The sequence below is a fragment of the Cricetulus griseus genome (assembly GCF_003668045.3).
Source record: "Cricetulus griseus strain 17A/GY chromosome 1 unlocalized genomic scaffold, alternate assembly CriGri-PICRH-1.0 chr1_0, whole genome shotgun sequence".
NCBI lineage: Eukaryota > Metazoa > Chordata > Mammalia > Rodentia > Cricetidae > Cricetulus > Cricetulus griseus.
The window spans coordinates 34,852,584-34,871,872 of NW_023276806.1; the positions used below are offsets into that span (position 1 = coordinate 34,852,584).

The following is a 19,289-nucleotide window of genomic DNA, read 5'->3' on the forward strand; positions in this document are numbered from 1 at the left end:
AGCATTTCATGGCATCTCAACTGTTTTCATGACATTTTTATCATGTCTTTATGGTACTCTTGATGTAATCACTGAGCTCTCAAAGCAGAGGCAGATCACACTGGAACATCTGGCAGAGCTGCTGGGGTGTGCATGCCTAAAGCAGGCCATCTCATTCCTGAAGGAACCTAGCAGAGTTTCGGTAGTCACATGCCTGAAGCAGGCCATGTCACTCCAGACCTGAAGGAACCTAAGAAGCTTTGCACTTCTCACAGTCATTTCTCAATATGATTGGTACAGTGTTTTAAAGCTGTGTAATCTAAAATTGTCAATTGGGTGGCTGGGCCATCTTTGCATGTAGAAAGGATTTTTCTAATGAAAGCAGTTCTTAGAGGGTAATTTCTTGAATGAATTGGAAATACATGTACATTACAGTAAGAAATTTCTGGAAAAGACAAAAAGCCACTGTTGTAATCTTGGCACTTAATGATGTATGTCCACATTTTGTAAACCTTTAGTAAGTGTAATTCAACATCCACAGTTTAAATACACACAGCAAGAGATGTGTCTGTGTGACAGCTACTGAATATTCTTGAGAACCTCTGTGTGCCCTTACATCCTGGTTTCTGACAGAATTTGATGCAAAGCTTGTTGAGTCTGGGTCCTTATCAGCCCAGTCACTTGTTCTGTGTTAGGAGTAGTGACCCTATATTGAGTGGAGCCTCTTCTTCATTCTATCCATCACAAGTCCTCATCCACATATGTAATAAGAAGGCAAGATTTTCTAATGCAACTTACACCGTCTTATCTACTTATAACCCTCCATATAAGGTAGCCAACACGATAAAAAAAAACTCACTCATTTTGGTACCAAAGACAGAATGTTTTATACTCTGTCCTATTTTCTTCTATTTTTCAGACTGTATTTCCTGTGAGTCCTGATCGTGCAATCCAGATGTGCTGCAATGGTGACATAAACTATTGACTGAGACTAGGAGCGTGACTGAAACTCCATCCTTTCTCCTGTTTTTTTTTTTTTTTTTTAATGGTGCTTCTTTTGGAATAGTCAAAGAAGTACACCCAACATGAGTGTTATCATGAAACTTCACAGACACTTTCAGAGAACACTGATTCTGCTTGCCACTTTTTGTGTAGTAAGCATTATTATTTCTGCTTACTACCTGTACAGTGGCTACAAACAAGAAAGTGAACTCTCTGGTAGGGCTTCAGAAGTAGACTGTGGTGACCTCCAGCACATACCATCCAGGCTGATGGAAGTGAAGAGGACAATGCTTTCTGATGCTTCAAGGACAGACCCCACAGTCCTAGTGTTTGTGGAGAGCCAGTACTCATCCCTTGGCCAAGACATCATTACGATGCTAGAATCCATTCGATTCCACTATCACACTGAAATTGCTCCTGGAAAGGGGGACCTTCCAGCCCTTACGGACAATGTGAAAGGCAAATATGTTCTCATTATATATGAGAATATTTTAAAATATATAAACATGGACTCTTGGAATAGAAGCCTCTTAGATAAATACTGTGTAGAGTATGGTGTGGGTATCATTGGATTCCACAAAACCAGTGAGAAAAACCTACAGAGCTTTCAGTTCAGAGGCTTCCCCTTTTCCATAAGTGGAAACCTGGCAGTAAAAGATTGCTGTATTAATCCTCACTCCCCATTGCTGCGTGTGACCAAATCATCCAAGCTTGACAGAGGTTCTTTACCTGGAACTGACTGGACAGTTTTTCAGATTAACCACTCCACCTACCAGCCAGTCATATTTGCCAAAGTTACTACTCCAGAAAACATTTCTCCTCCCATCTCTAAAGGTGCTTTTTATGCCACTATCATACACGACCTGGGGCTTCATGATGGCATCCAGCGCGTTCTTTTTGGGAACAACTTGAACTTTTGGCTGCACAAGCTCATCTTCATAGATGCCATCTCCTTCCTGTCAGGAAAGCGGCTGACATTGTCCTTGGACAGGTACATCCTTGTGGACATTGATGACATATTTGTGGGGAAGGAGGGAACAAGGATGAACACCAATGATGTGAAGGTAAGGCCCTGTTTTCTTAAGAGTTCCTCAGTTGACATCATTCCCGAGAAAACAGCTCTCTTGCCTTCTGTAGGACTGGGTTTTCTAGGACGTAGGACTTCTGTTTTATCAAGAGAATTTGAGAGAAACTAGTGTAACTGGTTACTCTCATCTTATGTCCCCTAAGTTCTTAATGTATTTCTATCTGAATCAGGAAAAAATGAAGACTGTATTAAAACAGTGAATGTGGTGAGATCCATAAAAAGACAAGGTCAAAGTGAATTTGTTTGGCAGAAACAAAGCACACGCACAAGTTTTTAGGAAATATGGATCTCAATAAGAAGCAAATTCAGATACTTTTGAATGTCTAACATGAGATTCATTTTGCTAGCCATGGAAAGCTATGACCTGACTGAAGCAGGGGGGTTATTCACGTGGAATCATAAGGGTTTAGCTTCTCTAGGAAATGCTTCCTGCACTCACCTGATGCCACTGTGCTGTGTGTAAACCACACCCACGTCTCACTGAGTGAAACTGCCTCCTTTCAACAAAAAGTTTTTAATTATAGTGTAACCCATTGTGTTATGTAAACAACTAGTTATATAACAGTAAGAAAGACAGTTAAAATTATCTACATTTATGTTGCTTTTCCATTTGATAATGGAACTTTATCTCTGTTACTTTGTTATATTGATTCGTAAATGTCCAGGGAAAGCTTGAAGTTAAAACTAGAATGATGCCATGGCATTAATTCAAACAAGAGATGGAAACTTTCTGAAACTAAGAAATGAGAGTGGAGTAATGAGAGTAATTTAAAATTTATTCGGGACATACTAAACAATATAGTAACTGGTTAAATGGAGATGAAAGATAACAATCAAGAATAGAATTTGAATTTTACCATTGATGTGGTGGGAGACAGACAGAGTAAGATGATAGTAGCTATGGCCATTCCAGGTCATGAAGAAAATTTCAGCTCCTTGGAAGCCCATCATCTCTGTTGTTTCTTTTAGTTGCTGATGTTCATTTAGGTGGTAGTTTAGAGACAGGTGTCTGGTGCTAATACTTTAAATTTGCTAAAATTATAAGTGCATTTAAGTATTTTAATGAACACGCATTCTCAACTTGAGACAAAACTATTAGCTCAACTTTATGATGGCATTTGTGTGCGTGTGTGTGTGTTGGCCTGTGAGTGCAAAAATTTGGAGACCAGAAGACAACCCTAATTGTCTTCCACTCTCCATCTTATCTTTTGAGATGTGGATTTTCATTGAACCTGGAGCTGACCATTATAGTTAGACTAGCACTTTACCCACTGAGTGATCTCCCCAGCCCCTCTTGTGGATTTTAGATCTGTTTTTGTACTGATCTGATTCCTTAAGGAGAGAGTGGAAATGTTTATGATTGCAGAATGTCTGTTTAATTCTCCAGCAATAATGAGGGGTTATACATATTTTGTTGCTCTTCTGACAGCTATTGCACCATGTATTTTGAAAATATCAAGTGCATATGTCTTACGTTATATTTTAATTTGGTATTTTATCATTGTGTGACTGTTGTTTTTCAGTTACAGTGACATTATTTCCTTTATGTTTGTTTGCCTAACATACATCCTTGTACTAGCCTTTTGGTTTCTACTGAAGAACTATGCCTTATACCATTGTATCTTGTCCTCAACTTCCGTTGTGTACTTCCATTGGCTACTAGTTGCCATTGCTCTAGATGTTAATATGCTATTGTTTAAACCCAGATGTTAGATGTTATTGTTTCACTGCTACCAAAGCTCCTGAATTAGCCAGGAGTCCACTGTTTTCATTGCTAACTATTCTCTTCATATAAGACGGTATGCTTCTACCTTCCTCCCATTTTAACTTTTAAGTTACATTTTTAACTACTCTGTGTGTCTATGTGTGTGTGTGTGTGTGCATGCATTTGCCCTCATGTGTTGTGTGCATACGTGTGTCAGGGGATAACTTCTGGAAAATCTCTTCTTCCACCATGTGGGTCCAAGGAATTGAGCTAAAGTCAACAAGCTTGGCAGCAAGTGCCTTCACACACTGAGTCATCATCTCCCATTTTAATGCAACAGCCAGTGTATCCTTTAGATCATGTCCCTTCTCTACTCAGACAACTTTAGTGACTTCTACAACAGCTAGAATTCCTACAGTCTTTCACACTGTCCCTTTTTCTTCCTGATCAAACTTCCTCCTCCTGTTTGCCTTTTGGGGGTGCCACTTTACTAAAATGCAAAACTCAAGAGAGCAATATTTTCTCCTCTATTTTGCTCTCTGGAGTATCCCATCACCTAGAAGCATGCCTGGAGCATTTCATATTTGGTGTGCGAATGAGATTTTGGTAACTTCTGCAGAAACCAACAGATATGATAGAGAAATATTAAGCTGATATAACTGTTTCTAACACCACAAAAACATTCAGGGTGTTCTTTCCTAAGGTACATTGATGGGGAATGTACTGTGTATGTTTATCTTATTGATTGTTAAATAAAATACTGTTTGGCCAATGAAACGGCAAGTTAGGTAGGACTAGGAGTCAAAGAGGATTCTGGGAAATGTAGTAGAGAAGTGCTGATCCAGGCTGGAAGTGACATAGCAAGGAGACTCATATTTAATTGAAGGAGAAACAGGAAGGGCCATCTTTTCCCCTCTGCTCCTGCTCTAGCAGCAGGATGTGATCCACCAGCCAAGAGGGACGCCAACAAGGTGTCCGATAAGATAAGTCTTATAAAATATATAGATTTATGATAATTAAGACTGAGCTAACAGATGAGTATCCTAGTCATTGGCCAAGCAGCATTGTACCTAATACAAGTTTCTGTGTATTCATTTGGGCCTAACTCAGGCGGGCAACTGGCATAAAGCTCACAGGTGGCAGTGCAGCTCAGGCGGCTTTTGGCGGAAAGATTTATCGTAACAGTACATCTTTTGGAAACTCTTTAATAAACCACCTCCTATGTTACGGAATGGCTGTATTCATTTACCCTACTCCTTAAGTGATGGCTCTGCTGTGTTGAAATGTATGTGTAACAAGCACCTTTGTGTGTAAAAATACTTCTAAAGGAAAGACAGGGATCCCCTGCTAATTACCTAACATCTGTGAAAGTAAAATTTTCCCAATGCCACTCCCTCCCAATTATCTTATAATTGATACAAAGTTAGGCAACTTGTAACCATTGGTACAAACACATGAAGCAGTCTCTTCCATGCTGTCCTACTTTGGTGGAATATTTGCTTCTGAATATGATATGAGATCACATTACATGTGAAAACAAATAACTTCCCATATCATCGTCATGTTTAGATCTCCGTAGTGCTCTAGTAAATATGTAGTTATTTTAAGGGAATGAAATTTAAGAAATACATAGATTTCTGCTGCTCCCAGCCTTGGTCAGAGAAACTTTTTTTTGCAGTGGATAGTGATTGATTCAGGATCTGCTACTGTACATTACTGTTGCAAGCTCCAAGAGTAAGTCACTTTGAGTGCTCAGCCATAGATAAATGGGACATCTATCAACCCTGGTTCACCTCTCCAGACAGAGTGGAAAGAATGTAAGAGCTAGAAGATAGGGAGGAGAGCTGTGCAATGCTGTCTTCTAGACATGACATGGCAATTGTACATATGCTATATTAAAGAAATTTAATATACCATGGGAAATGAGGGATTATTTAACAAAGAAAAGAATAAGCTCATAATTGTAATTCATATGTTCTGGGTTCATTTTGTTAAATTTGTTGCTGCATTGTAAGAAAGTATCCTTATTGTGATTAATATTAAAGAGTCATTGGCTATGCAAGGACATTGCAAAGAATGTATTCTAAATGATTTAAAGAGGGCAAAAATCCTGCCACAGAATGATCAATAATGTATAAATAGAACTTGGTTGCTGTTTATATTTTTAAGATTTGATTCTTTGAAAATTTCATACCTCTAAGTAATGTTATCTTGATCATAGCTACCCCTCACCCCCGCTTCTCTCTCCCCAAGACTCCCCAATCACTCTGCTAATTGTATGTCCTCCTTTAAAACAGATATTTAGTTTTAAACCCATCAAGTCCAATTTGAGCTGGCCATATGTGAACATGTGTGGGGTCATCATGGGCAACCTAACAGTGACTACACCTTCAAAGAGAAGCGATTCTCCCACCCACAGTATCCATCATGCCATGAGCTCCTCGGTAAAAGGTGGGACTCAGAAGTCCCTCCCTACTCTGTGCCTGAGTTTTTGACTGGCTTGATCTTGTGCAGGTCTTGTGCAGGTAACACAGCTGCTGTCCGTTCATGTGTACAACAGCTGTGTAATGTCTCTAGAGAACAGCCTTGCGCAGTTCCCTTCCCTATCTTCTAGCTCTTACATTGTTTCCACTCTGTCTGGAGAGGTGAACCGGGGTTGATACTTGTCCCCTCTACAGCTGAGCACTCAAAGTGGCTTACTGTTGGAGCTTACAACAGAAATGTACAGTTCTAGATTATCTCTGAATTAATCACTATCCACTGGGGAAAAAAATGAAGTTTCTCTGACCAAGGCTGGGAGCAGCAGAAATCTCTGGATATGAACATAAATTTTTAGGAGGCAACTTAATAACGTGACCATTCATTAAGAACACATCAATAGATCCTCCTCTTCTAGGGCCTGTAACTTCCCTAGCCATGTGTTTTGACCAAGTTTATGCTACAAAGGGTTGATTTCTCCCTGTGATTCAGGCTACAGATCAAATCATGGAATCAGCTGGCTACCCCCTGTAAACAGTCTTACCACCAGGGCACTATCTTGTCTGGCATGTCAGTAGACTATGCAGGTTCCAGTGCTGGTTAAGACTGTTGATACTGTGTTTTCTCCTACGGCAGCCTGCATAGCACTTTCTAATACTGTGGAAGCTAACCAGAAAAGAGAAACTTCACTGGGCAGTTCAAGACTAATTCATCTATGTGCTGTAATCAAAGTATTCAGTCTCCACCTATATAGCTTTAAAGTTTAGTTATGGTGGGAAACTAAGATCAATGGCAACAAAAATATATTGTTTTATGTCATTGGGGCATCCTTGACCAATAACCCATAAAGAGGCAATCTAGGTCTGGCACTGAGATTTTTATTTAATGACACATTTCTTCTGGGTATGGTATACTAATTTTTAAAGCCTTGATATCCTGAATCCTGCCTGAGAATGATTAAGGGAAGGGGAACCGTAGATGAAACCAAGGTTTATTGAGGCCAGGGTTCATGTAGTAGACTGGTAGCAGATTACATGGGGAAGACTCTGAGTAAAGTGTTAGGGCTTGTAGATTTATAGTTCTATTAATAAAACCATATTATCCATTGGGCCTGAGAAATTGCTCAGTGAATAAAGATACTTGCCCAGTAAGCCTGACAAGCTGAGTTAGAGCTCTGATTCCTAAAGGTGAAGAAGACAACTAACTCCAGAAGTTGTTCTCAGACCTCTACATGCACCCACACAATAGTATATGTGCACACACAATAATAATAAATAAGATATTTAGTGCGCACTAAATCCATCTGAGTACTGTAGTTGGATTCCAGAAGATACACTGACAGATAAAATGAAGTATATCTTTTGGTAACAGAAAGTCAAAAGATGAAGAAGAAAACTTTTCTATATGTAGGTACCAGGTTATGTGCTTCTCTGGGTTGAGTATTGTTTCTTCTTCTATTATATGATTCTAGATAATGAAATGCACAGTGACTGTCTATATGTCAGTGTTTGTGGTGTATACTCCCAGATCTATAAATGATACAATTGGTTATTTCCAAAATAAGTAAGCCATATTGAATATTATTTTAGTCAGATTTCTATTGCTGTGATAAACACCAAGGCAGAAAGCAACTTGGTCAGGAAAGGGTTTATTTTAGTTTACAGCTTTACTGAGGGAATTCAGGATAGGAACTCAAGGCAGGAACAGGGAGGGAGGAACTGAGGCAGAGGCCATGGAGAAATGCTGATATTGTCTTGCTGATCCTCACGGCTTGCTAAGACTACATTCTTGTACAACTCAGGACCACCTGCCCTGGAGAGCCACCATCCCACTGGGATGGAATGTGTCTGGGCCTTCCTACATAAATCATTAACCAGAAAAATGCCCTGTGAGTTACCTACATGCTAATTCTCAGATGACTCTACCTTGTTTCAAGGTGACAAAAAGCAATCCAGCACAAATACACACACACACACAATTTTTTTGTTTTATTTTCATCACTGTTTAATTATCATGGAAACAATATAAATTATTGTAAGTAACATCAATGAATATAAAGAAACTGAAGTACATAAAGCCTCATTAACTCACCTAGGACTAGCCTGTTTGAAAGATTTCCATAAGACACACAAAAAAAATAAAAATAAGTGAATATTATTTAACCTGGAATAATCCTCCCATGCTAAGTTCCTAACCTTAATCACTCACATCTACAAAAATCTCTTTTTGCTGTGTAAGATACATACACATGGGACTGTGTAAGATGCATACCCATTGGGCATTGTAAGGTAGAAAAGAAACATTAATGACATATATCTGGCCTAACAATTAATATTGCTATCTAAATCCAGAAATAATAGCAATTATTTGGGGAAGCACAAATTAATGGGCATCTTAACTCTCCAGAGGCCAACATGGAATAGCAGACAACCTGTAGTATGTATCTACTGTTCAATGTTGCTCTCGCTGATAGTAGGTTTTAATTTGTATATATTTACCTTTCCTTTTCCTGGAATATATTTGACATTTGTTATCATTATATATAGTTTTTGCATCAGACTTAAAACCGTCTTCTTTAGACTAAAAGGGAAATCATAGTGGTATCTTGCCTGTGAACCTGTAATGGTGGCCACACTCCTTTGGGCATGGCTTCAGGCTGACGGAAGCAGAAAGAGAGAAGCATGAGGCTTCGTCTTGGTCTCATGGTCTCTTTCTCTTGGGTCAGCGTATCCGATCAGAAGGGCAGAGAAACGCCCCTGAGGTTCTTTGTTATTATCTGTATAAGTGCTCCCCAATAAACACCCATTTACCATTTATATTGGGTCTAGTGAAATCATTACACCTACGCCTTCAGCAACCCGCTCTGAACTTAGTTTAAGAAATTTAGCTACACAGAGATTGGGTGGGAGCCACTGCAGCAGCACTGTTTATCAGCATGTTGACAACTTCCGGTGTCATGACTCCAGAGTGTATCTATTATGAGACTAATTAACAGATTCTTTTAAAGTACAACTGTCCCTGTTGCTTTCTTTTGCTGTGATAAAACACTGACCAAAGGCAGCTTGGAGAGAAAAGGGTATAGTTAGTTTACAAGTTACCTGGAAGCAGAGACCATGGAGGAATGCCGCTTCCAAGTCCCCTCAGCCTGCTTTCTCATACCACCCATGGCCACCTGGGTAGAGATGGCACTACCCACGGAGGGCTCCCACATAGATTCTCAATCATGAAACGCCCCACAGACTTTCCCACAGGCTAACATGGTAGAGACGACTCCTCACTCGGGGCTTCCAGGTGACTACTGTGTGTGACGCACTCCCCAGCACAGCAGACTGTTGGAGCTAGCAGTTCTCCAAACCTTGATCACCACTGTCTGTCGTCGTGTTTCTTAGAGTTTCCTTGTCATTCTCTTCTGTCTCTGCACCCATCTCACCTTCAGTGCCATTGTTTTTCCTTTATGTCAATTTCTTCTCCCCCCTCCCCCCCTGCCTTTCCCTCTGTGAGATCTACATTCACATCACCCTCTTGAGGCAGCAAGGGTACCCTCATCCTCTGTGAAATCCTGCTTTGAGTCTCTGGATTCTCTTTCCATCCACTATTGCTGCTTTTCTCATTCCGGGTATTTGCACATTTATCCTTTTCCTGCAACTACCTACTAATTTTATTTGCTTTATATATACTGAATGGAAACAGCTTTTCACAAAGAGACAAAAATATTGTAGGTAGAAATTAAACCAGCAGGTTAAGATGATGAACAATGACTTACCCAAACTAGCAGTGACAGCAACAATGATGGATCCTTTTATGGTCTTCATCTTGAATTCAACTGTCTAAAAAGCAACAGAATGAGACCAGCTCCAGTCATTGCTCTTGCAGTAATCCAAGGAAAAACTATTAGACTTCACATAGGAAGGCAATGTACTCTTGATATTCCAAGTAAGTTAGTTGACTGTTTTTTTACAGCAAACTACTCAAAGACCAGAATTGCTGTCCACAAGGTAGTTGATATTTCTATCCTAGCAGACTGTGTTTCTAAGATTCTCCAAGTACCTTTAGGAAATTTTGCATAATATTTTTAATAAAAATCATTTGATAAGCTAAGTGTGGTAGTCCTCACCTTTAATCCCAGCACTCAGGAGACTGCAGCAGATGGATCTCTGAGTTTGAGGCCAGACTGGTCTACATAGAGAGCTCTAGGACAGCCAGGGTGACACAGAGAAACCCTGTATGAAAAAACCAAGTTGACAATATTAACAGAAGCAAGGATTAAAACACATCTTAACTCTTGTATAGAGTTACAATACAGTCAAAGGATGTTTGCATAATTTGCTACCCTGCTTTAGAAATACAGTGAGCATTAAAAGTAGTGAAAAAGAAAAGATTTCATGGTCTGTGTTGTCTTTGCTGGCACAGGACACAGCTGTTGTCCCAAGTGGAGGGCAGGTAACAATGGAAAAGGAAAAGCACAGTTTTCATTTGTGTAGAGCTAGTGCTCAAACACCATTGTCACTGAAACTCAGGATCACCAGCCAATGCTCAGTCTCCATTTTCAGGGAACACTCAACTGTTCATTCCACTTGAAAATCCATATTTCCCTGAATGGATTCTGTCTCAGTGGATGCTGCTGACAGGAAGCCATTCATTGATACTTCAGGAGAGGAGTTCAGAGCCCCAGCAAAGCCCTGCGAGGCTCTTTCCTCCTCATAACCAAAGAGACTCCACGCAGTGTTGCTTTCAGGCCAGCCAAACCCTCTAGAATGGCTCTTTGTATAACTGAATGCCTGTAATGAGCAAAATCAACTTTAAACTACTCACCTTCTTGTCACTCAAACAGCTGTTCAAAACTGACTGTTACTGTGCATATGACTAAAACAGAAACAAGTGTTAAACCACTATTAGTAAACTGACTTGTAGTTAGTTAAGAACCAAAAAACAGTGTTGTTGGGTCATTGTTTTGTTTTTCTTGAAGAAATTTGCTACTAGTTTCATCTTAATCTTAGTCATCACTTCTCTTACTAATGTTTAGATATAGTTATCTTAGCTTGTTCACATCAGCTTCTTTTTGTGTGAAGTCAAAATCATAGCAGCATCTATCTCAGCAATGTACCTTAGAGATCAAGTAGTTAAATCTATATGAAGAGTTCATAACAGCACATATCTTGTGATACTATTAAGTTAATTAATGCATAGTGTGCATGTTTCAAAGAAAATACCCCCAAAAGGAGTGGCACTATTGGGAGGTGCAGCTTTTTTGGAATAGGTATGATCTTATTGGAGGAAGTGTGTCACTGTGGAGGTGGTTTTGGGGGTTCATATATGCTGAAGTCACTTCTAGATGAGGATAGAACCATGTCTGCCTGCATGCTATCATGTGCCTCACCATGATGACAATGGAGTGGACCTCTGAACTGTAAGCTGCCACCTCAATTAAATGTTTTCCCTTATTAGAGTTGCTGTGGTCATGGGGTCCCTTCACAGCAATAGAAACCTATAGAGGAAAATTACCAATACGGAGTCAGGTAGAAATACAAGGGTATTTAATAGGGAAAAGCCTTACTTACATAGCGACCTAGCCAGCCGGCGTGGCAGCAGTCTGTACAGAAGCCCAAAAGAGAAACCAAAAGCGAAAACGCAGTCACCCTATGTCCCCTGACCACGCCCTCGCAAGCTTGTGAGGGCATGGTCAGGCACACCTGTAGCCGGCCCCTCAGTAGGCGTGGCTACAACTTCCCCTACAGAAACCCTAACTATGACACCTAGCAATGTTATTCAGTGAGGAAAGTAAACCAGAAGTTCTCTCTTATATCTGGTAGGTTTCTGTTATGTGTAGATGTTCATATAGACATACAAGGCAAGGAGGTGTTCAAGTCTTGAATGCAAAGAGAAGTCTCAGGGAAAATGCAAACTGGGAACTCATTAGAACTTGGGCATCCAAAGTCCTGGCATTGGATGAGATATAGTATGAGAAGAGAGTGGAGAGGAGGAAGGGAGGACTGGGCACTCAACAACTAAAGACGTGGTCCAGATCTGTAGTTGCAGAAGTAGATTGAAAGTCCTAATCAAACTTTTTATTTTCAGGAAACATCCTATTCCTGAATTATTTCATGGAAGTCTCTTTTGAAGTTCTGGGTCACAGCAGGTATCCATTTTGCATTACACTGGTCCACTATGCCATCCAACTGAGGCTGCTCATGGTAAAGACTGACATACTTTTTGTCCCTACCACAGATTTCCAGTTTCTCCATAAAAATGACAGTCACTTAAAGACAAAAGTTTTGTCTTTTACATGGCACCATAAATTCTAGCAACTAGGGATATAGATTATTTTCCATAGGGAATATTTTTTATTTAAGCTCATTTTATTGGGGGAATATATGCTATCCTTTGAGGGGAGGAGAATCTAGGCTTATTATGCTACTTGCCTTCCTAGAACCCATATTTGTGTGCTGCACAAGGAATAGGTCTTCAGACTTGGTTAAATCGTACTTCAGTCTCACATGTATTCTAGTTGTGATCCATGCACATGTGATCATCTCATTTGAATACATGCTTTTATCTTTAAAACAGTTGACAAGAATTCTCACCTCACAAAGTTTGACAAAGTCTATGAGCATAAATAGAACTCTCACAAGGCAGTTTCCTTTACCCTATGGTGAGACTTCTATGTCTTGATCTGTCAAGCTCATTAGATAGACTACACCTGCATCTAGGAATATGTGGGTTGATGAGGGGCATGCAACCTGAGAACTGTGTCCCTGTGCAGTTCCATCAGTGTGTGAATATTGGCAGTTGCAGTTATCCAAACCAAATGGTGTTAAGTCAGTCCTTTGACCTGACTTTTTGATGAGATGGAGAGAGGAAATCAGAATGAAATGTTTGAGGCCATGTAGGGGAAGCTGTAGCCACGCCTTCTTAGGGGCTGGCTACAGGTGTGCCTGACCATGCTTGTGAGGGCGTGGTCAGAGTGACGCAGTGTGACTGCGTTTGCGCTTTCGGTTTCTTTTTGCTACTTGCGAACTGGCTGCTGACCCACCGGCTGGCTAGGTCGCTCTGTAAATAAGGCTTTTCCCTATTACATACCCTTATATTTCTACCTGACTCCGTATTAGTAATTTCCCACTATAAGGCCACGTGCATGTTTTCTTATAATAAAGTAGAAGGGATGTAAAATAATGATAAGTGGGCTGGGCGTTGGTGGCAGGCGCCTTTAATCCCAGCACTCAGAAGGCAGAGGCAGGCAGATCTCTGTGAGTTCGAGGCCAGAGTGAGTGCCAGGATAGGCTCCAAAGCTACACAGAGAAACCCTGTCTCAAAAAAATAGTAATAATGATAAATGACAGTATAGTAGACACACAAGCTGGTTGCAGTCATCTATCAAGTATTGTTTAGCACACATAATTTGCATGCAGGGAACCCCATGGGTGTGTTCACACTGGCATGACCACAAGCATTGATGATTAGCTGTGTGTTACTACAGTGTTGAAGTGGCTGCCACTTCACCAGGCCATATAGAAACACTTCAACTCCTCTGTAATGTGAAACCACTGTCACATATAGTCTGTTGCTTGTCAAAGCATCATCATATGATACCAAATTACACATACAAAATTCACCTCATCAAAGTAGTATACACAAGTGTGTACACAACATTGATGTTGTGTGTATGAACTGTAGATGCTAAGGATATTGTATTATTCATATGAACTGCTGAGTTTTATGTAAATGATTTTACTTTTCTTAAAAGGAAAACATATCACATCTAACTGTCAGGATTTGTTACACGGTGGTAGTTCACTGCTTTGAAATAGTCTTAGACATATTCAAATGAAAAGACTGTTTTGTCCTCATTTTCTGCCCCTACCCCAGCCTTAACTGTGTTTAGAGATTGTAAAGGAAACAGTGTTTCTTTGCTACACCCATGTTAAGCTACTGATTCTGCTTACTGGTACTTGTCACAATGTATTAACTGTGAAGTACACCTCACATTAAATTATCACTCCTCTCTCTACTCAGTTTTCCAGATAAAGGTTGCCAAGTTACAAACCAACCAGTTGTCTCTCTGAACATACAGACGTGAAACAATTTTCCTCAACATTGAACCTCAAAAGAATTTACTAGCTTTTGTGCATCTAACATCAGTGTTCATTTTCAAGCCAGGAGCATACATAGAAATCACACTGAGCACAGCACACCTGTCTTCAGAAAGCCAATAGTTTCTTGTGGTTTCAAGAAATATGTTTTCTTTGCTTGCACATATGTGAGTTCCCATCACTTGGCCTTAAGGATGATGCTTCCCACCCCACCCCCACTCCACCCCCACCCCCACTCCCCCACACCCCACACCCCCACACCCCCTCACCCCCTGCCTACATCCCTGACTTCAGTAGTCCTTTAAGTAAACAGGACCTTTCCTGGTCCAACATTGCTAACGAGCTTCCTTTCATCAGCTATGACAAGGAGTGGAGTCTGAGAATTCACATGCAAGCTAATGGTCAGTCGGCCACAGTTTCACAGGTCCTGGTAGGGGTCAGAGAGAGCATCAATACCCACAGCCACCATAGAGTGCCACACAGAGGGACACATTACAGGGAAAAAAAAGGAACCTCGGAACTCTGAGGACTCAAATCCTTTACACGAGCAGTAAACCTGAAGGAGCCTTGAAAGGACATTACAGAGTGAAAGCAGTTCATGCTGCTGCTTACAAGGCAAGCAGAATGACAAGAGCACAGGGAATGTCTTCCAGCAACACTGGAGGCTTCTCTTCTTGGATAGGTTTAGTTACATAGTGATGTCAACAGCAGGAAAAACACTTACTGCCGAGCCTTATGACCTGAGTTCAATTCCTGGGCTCCATGTGGAGGAAAGAGAAACAATGTTGTCCTCTGATTTCCTCACTCACACACACACACACACACACACACACACACACACACACACACACACACACACTAGATGAATGTAACAGGCTTTTTCAGTGTGGGTTTTACAGTTGACATGAACCAGTGCTACAAACATGGAATCTCCAAACCAGGTCTCTTACAAAACATCCCCAGCTCTTTAAAAGCTTCAGGTTTTAGTTGTGTGTGTATTCAGCCTTTGTGTGCCTCAATCTCCTTGGATATTAAATAATAATTCTTCATTTGAGGAATGTTGAACATGTTACATGAGATAATCCATGTAGAGATCTCCTCACAGATCCGAGCATATATTGAATGCATTACAAACATAATGATAATTTTAATCAAATGGAGCTCTAAGTACACTTATGATGAGTGGCACTGAATAACTCCTTCACTAACTCATCTCCATTGGACCCATTTCTGGATGAAACTTTGGGAGCTCTGGCTAGCCTCTTAGTGGAAGCCTTTTCAAGAAATACAGGAAATGGTATTTTTGAAAATTGTTTATTTAATCTAGTGTCCTATATACTATTCCATTCATTATCAGTATCGTGTGTGTGTGTGTGTGTGTGTGTGTGTGTGTGTGTGTGTGTGTGTGATCATGCACACACATGGGTAGTTTTTTTTTTTTTTTTTATGTGCATGCAGATACACGATACACGTGCATGTGTGCATGGAGACCAGAGGTCGGTGTCAGGTGTCTGTCTCTATAGCTCTCTACCATCTTATTTGAGTCAGGAGCTTTCACTAAATCCACAGCTGGCCGGTGAGTCCAGCGGATTTCCTGTTTCTGATCACCCAGTGCTGGCGTTACAAGAGTCGTAACGCCTGGCTTTTCAAGTGAGTGCTGAAGATCTGAACTCAGGTCCTCATTCTTGCCCAGCAACACTTTACCCACAGAGTCAGTTCCCAGCCCTGATAGCAGCTTTTTACAAATAACTATTTTAAAGATGAACAAACAGATTCAGACATTGCCAAAGACCACAGCTGTGAGTGACAAGAGTCAGACTCTATGCCTTCTCAGCTTTTCTTGTTCTCAACCCACTCTCAGCGATGCCTGTGGGATTGGAAGAGAAAGTCCTCTCCACTCTTCAGATTTCCCTGTTGGTGGGGATAATAGGTTCTCAGTGGGAACATCGATTAGGTATTCATCTAAAAATGGCGCCTGCCTCTGTATCTTTGACTTTATTTCCTTTGGAGGGAAGTGAGGTAAAGGTCAGAGAATCCAAAGTAGCATATATGTGGGGTATAACCACAGAGACTGATGATGAATTTTCAATGTGAACTCACCACAACTTAGAATCACTGGGATAAGAGACTCTAGTAAGTTAATTGCCTTTATGAGGTTGGTCTATATGCATGCCTTTGGGCAATTGTCTTGATCATTGATTGATCTAACCCATTCCATGGACAGCACTATTACCTAGACAGGGGATCCTAAGGTGTATAAGATAGGCAAGAACTAGGTGAAAACAAATGGTGTGGGTACATTTCTTTCTCTTCCCCTTTGACAGTAGATGTGCCATGACCAGCTGTCTCATGCTCTCACCCATGTGACTTTCCTATAATGACATGATTCATGAGCCAAAATAAATCCTTTCCTCTCCTACGTTGTTTTTGGTCAAGATATTTTAACACAGTGACAGAAATGAAATTAGAACAGAGAGCTAATGCACAAACTATTCTGTTCTGGAGTTTGGTGCTTAGTGACTAGGTTTTCATGGCTCTTGTCCATTTTTTTTAAGTCTAACTATGCAAGGTGATGGAGGTGTTAATTATACAAATTTTCCTTACCACCAGTGTATGTTCCATAACTTCTGTCACTTGCCAGACTTTCCTGAGGAGACAATAGCATGCCCACATCTTCTCACCCCAGAAAGAGAGCCCACGATAGACCACAGTATTGTACCAATGCCCAATTTGGCGAACCAATGAGTTTTTATTGGGGTTACTGAAGGGGCCATAGCAGGCCTGGGCATGGCAAACATGGCTCTGACAGGCCTTGCCCTTCCCCCATTCCCTCTGCCTTGCTAAACTATTAGGTCATTTTCCTAAAACTAGTCACCACATCTATTCCCTTCTTTGGCCACTTCCTCCCCCTAAGGCTGATTACCAAGGTCCAGCTACCCAAGTATTGAAGTCCAACAATCAAAAGCTCCCTTTGGCTCACCTAATTAACATGCCCATTTAAAATTAAACACCCCATCCTAACACAGAGTTTCTCTGTTTCCCTTTTTAAACCACTATTTGCCTGTGGGCCATGTCTGTCTCCTCTCTATCAAGAGACAGTCCTTTGTCTCTCCTGGGCAAATATCCCTTTCCCATCCCCCTTGTTCCTTTCCCCTTCTCCCTCATCCTCTAGAAACTGTTTTCCTCTCTTATTCCCTTCCCTTTGTCCCTCTGGGGCAAATAAATCTTCTTTGTGCTGAGAACTTGGTCTTGGGGTGTCCCATGCTAACTTTGTGGTCCTTTCAGGGAGTATTGTGAGGGGCTAGTTACGAGGATCAGGTGTAACTCAAAAGCAGCCACATCACCAGAAAGTCAGCCCAACGTGGGTGACGACTCATGAGAACCTGGAAGTCTCAAACAGTGATTACGTATCTCCAAGATCCAAATATCTTTTCCTTTAAACTGTTCACTTACAATTATACTGTAAGGTGCAGCTCCCAGGAATCTTCTAAGCTTCTCTTCCATGCAGTATGTTACCTTTTGTTTCTCCCCCATGCTCCCTCCTTGCACTTTGTTACCTGAAGCCCTTGAGCCACTCCTTATCTCCTGCAGCAAATGTTTCAATTTGTAGAGACTGTAGAGATTAGGACGAACATACCATACAACAACTTCATGTTGCATACCTTAAATATGTGCAATAAAAGTATATGTAAATGTCTGGGCTATTTACCTGGCCTCAGCAGTAGAATATGCACATGACATACACAAACCCCTGGACTCCACCAAAAAAAAAAAAAAAAAAAAAAAAAAAAAAAAGAAGATACTCACAGTATGCTCCCTTTGAGAAGTACTGAGTGGTCCAAAGCCACTTTTGTACCACAACCTATACCAGACCAGTAGGTTCAATCAACATAGTTTTTTACTCTCTTTGAATATATGATTCCTAGTTCAGCACCTTTTAAACTTCTCTCTCGGTATCAAAAACAAAATGCAAACCTAATTTTTGTTCTTTGGTATAGCTTTTTTATCATAGGCATTTTTTTAAACAGAAAATATAATATGGCATAAACCTGCAATTATAACAAACCCTTATTCAGATAAATTTTAAGAAATCACTTTTTTTCCATTGAAGAGATAGATAGTTTCTATAGTTACACTAAAACAAAGGTGAAAACTGTTCCTATTTTCTACCTAGTTCCAGAAGAATTTTTTTTCATGTAAACTGCTCCAAATATGAGTGAAGTTAGGGCAGGAAATCAAGCAGGATATGAACCGACATGGAGGCCATGGAGGAGTGTTACTTACTGACTTGCTCCTCATGGCTTGCTCAGCCTGCTTTTTTATAGCACCTACCCATGCTGAGCTGGATCTTCCCATGTCAATCAGCAATAAAACCAAGGAAAAAATAAGCTATCAGCTTAGGAGTGGGGGGTTGGGAGAGATTGAGGGAGGGTGACTAGGTGGACTAGAGGGAAGAAAGTGAGGGGGAGTGACTAATTACATTAATTTAATGTATAAAATGGGGGAGGCTAAAAAAAGAGAACAGAAAAAAACACTTGTTTCAAATTGATAGAAAACTGGCCATAAGAATATCCTGAAGTCCATCCATTTTCATGGAGGATCTTTCTAAAATCTACTTCATAGCACTGTGTATTGTCAATGGGTAAACTAAAGAAGGTAAGCAATGCTTTGTTGTAGTTGAGAAGTTCAGGAATTAAGTAGTACCTTTATGCAAGGCTGCTGGGAGTGCCCTGACAGTGTCTTTATTATTGATACAGTTATTACATCCACCTAAAGACAAATAGAAGACTATTGACCATATAGGTTTATTGCAAGACAGCTCATGTTCACAGATTAAGGAAATGGCAAGCTTAACTATATAGTAGCCATCCATTTCTATTATCAGAAAATGCCTGTGACAGGCTAACTTTGTAAAGAAAGAAAGATTCTAATTCATAATTCTTGTGATTTA

The 19,289-nt window shown here is 40.5% G+C and overlaps 1 protein-coding gene across 1 annotated transcript in view; it reads left to right on the top strand.

Moving 5' to 3' along the window:
- Nucleotides 1-1,064: 1,064 nt before the first annotated feature.
- LOC100758983 (bifunctional heparan sulfate N-deacetylase/N-sulfotransferase 3) overlaps nt 1,065-19,289 on the top strand; it is a 138,959-nt gene continuing 120,734 nt past the window's right edge. The window contains exon 1 of the mRNA XM_027395659.2: nt 1,065-2,045. Within this exon, the coding sequence (XP_027251460.1) occupies nt 1,065-2,045 (981 nt within the window). The remainder of the gene's footprint in view (nt 2,046-19,289) is intronic.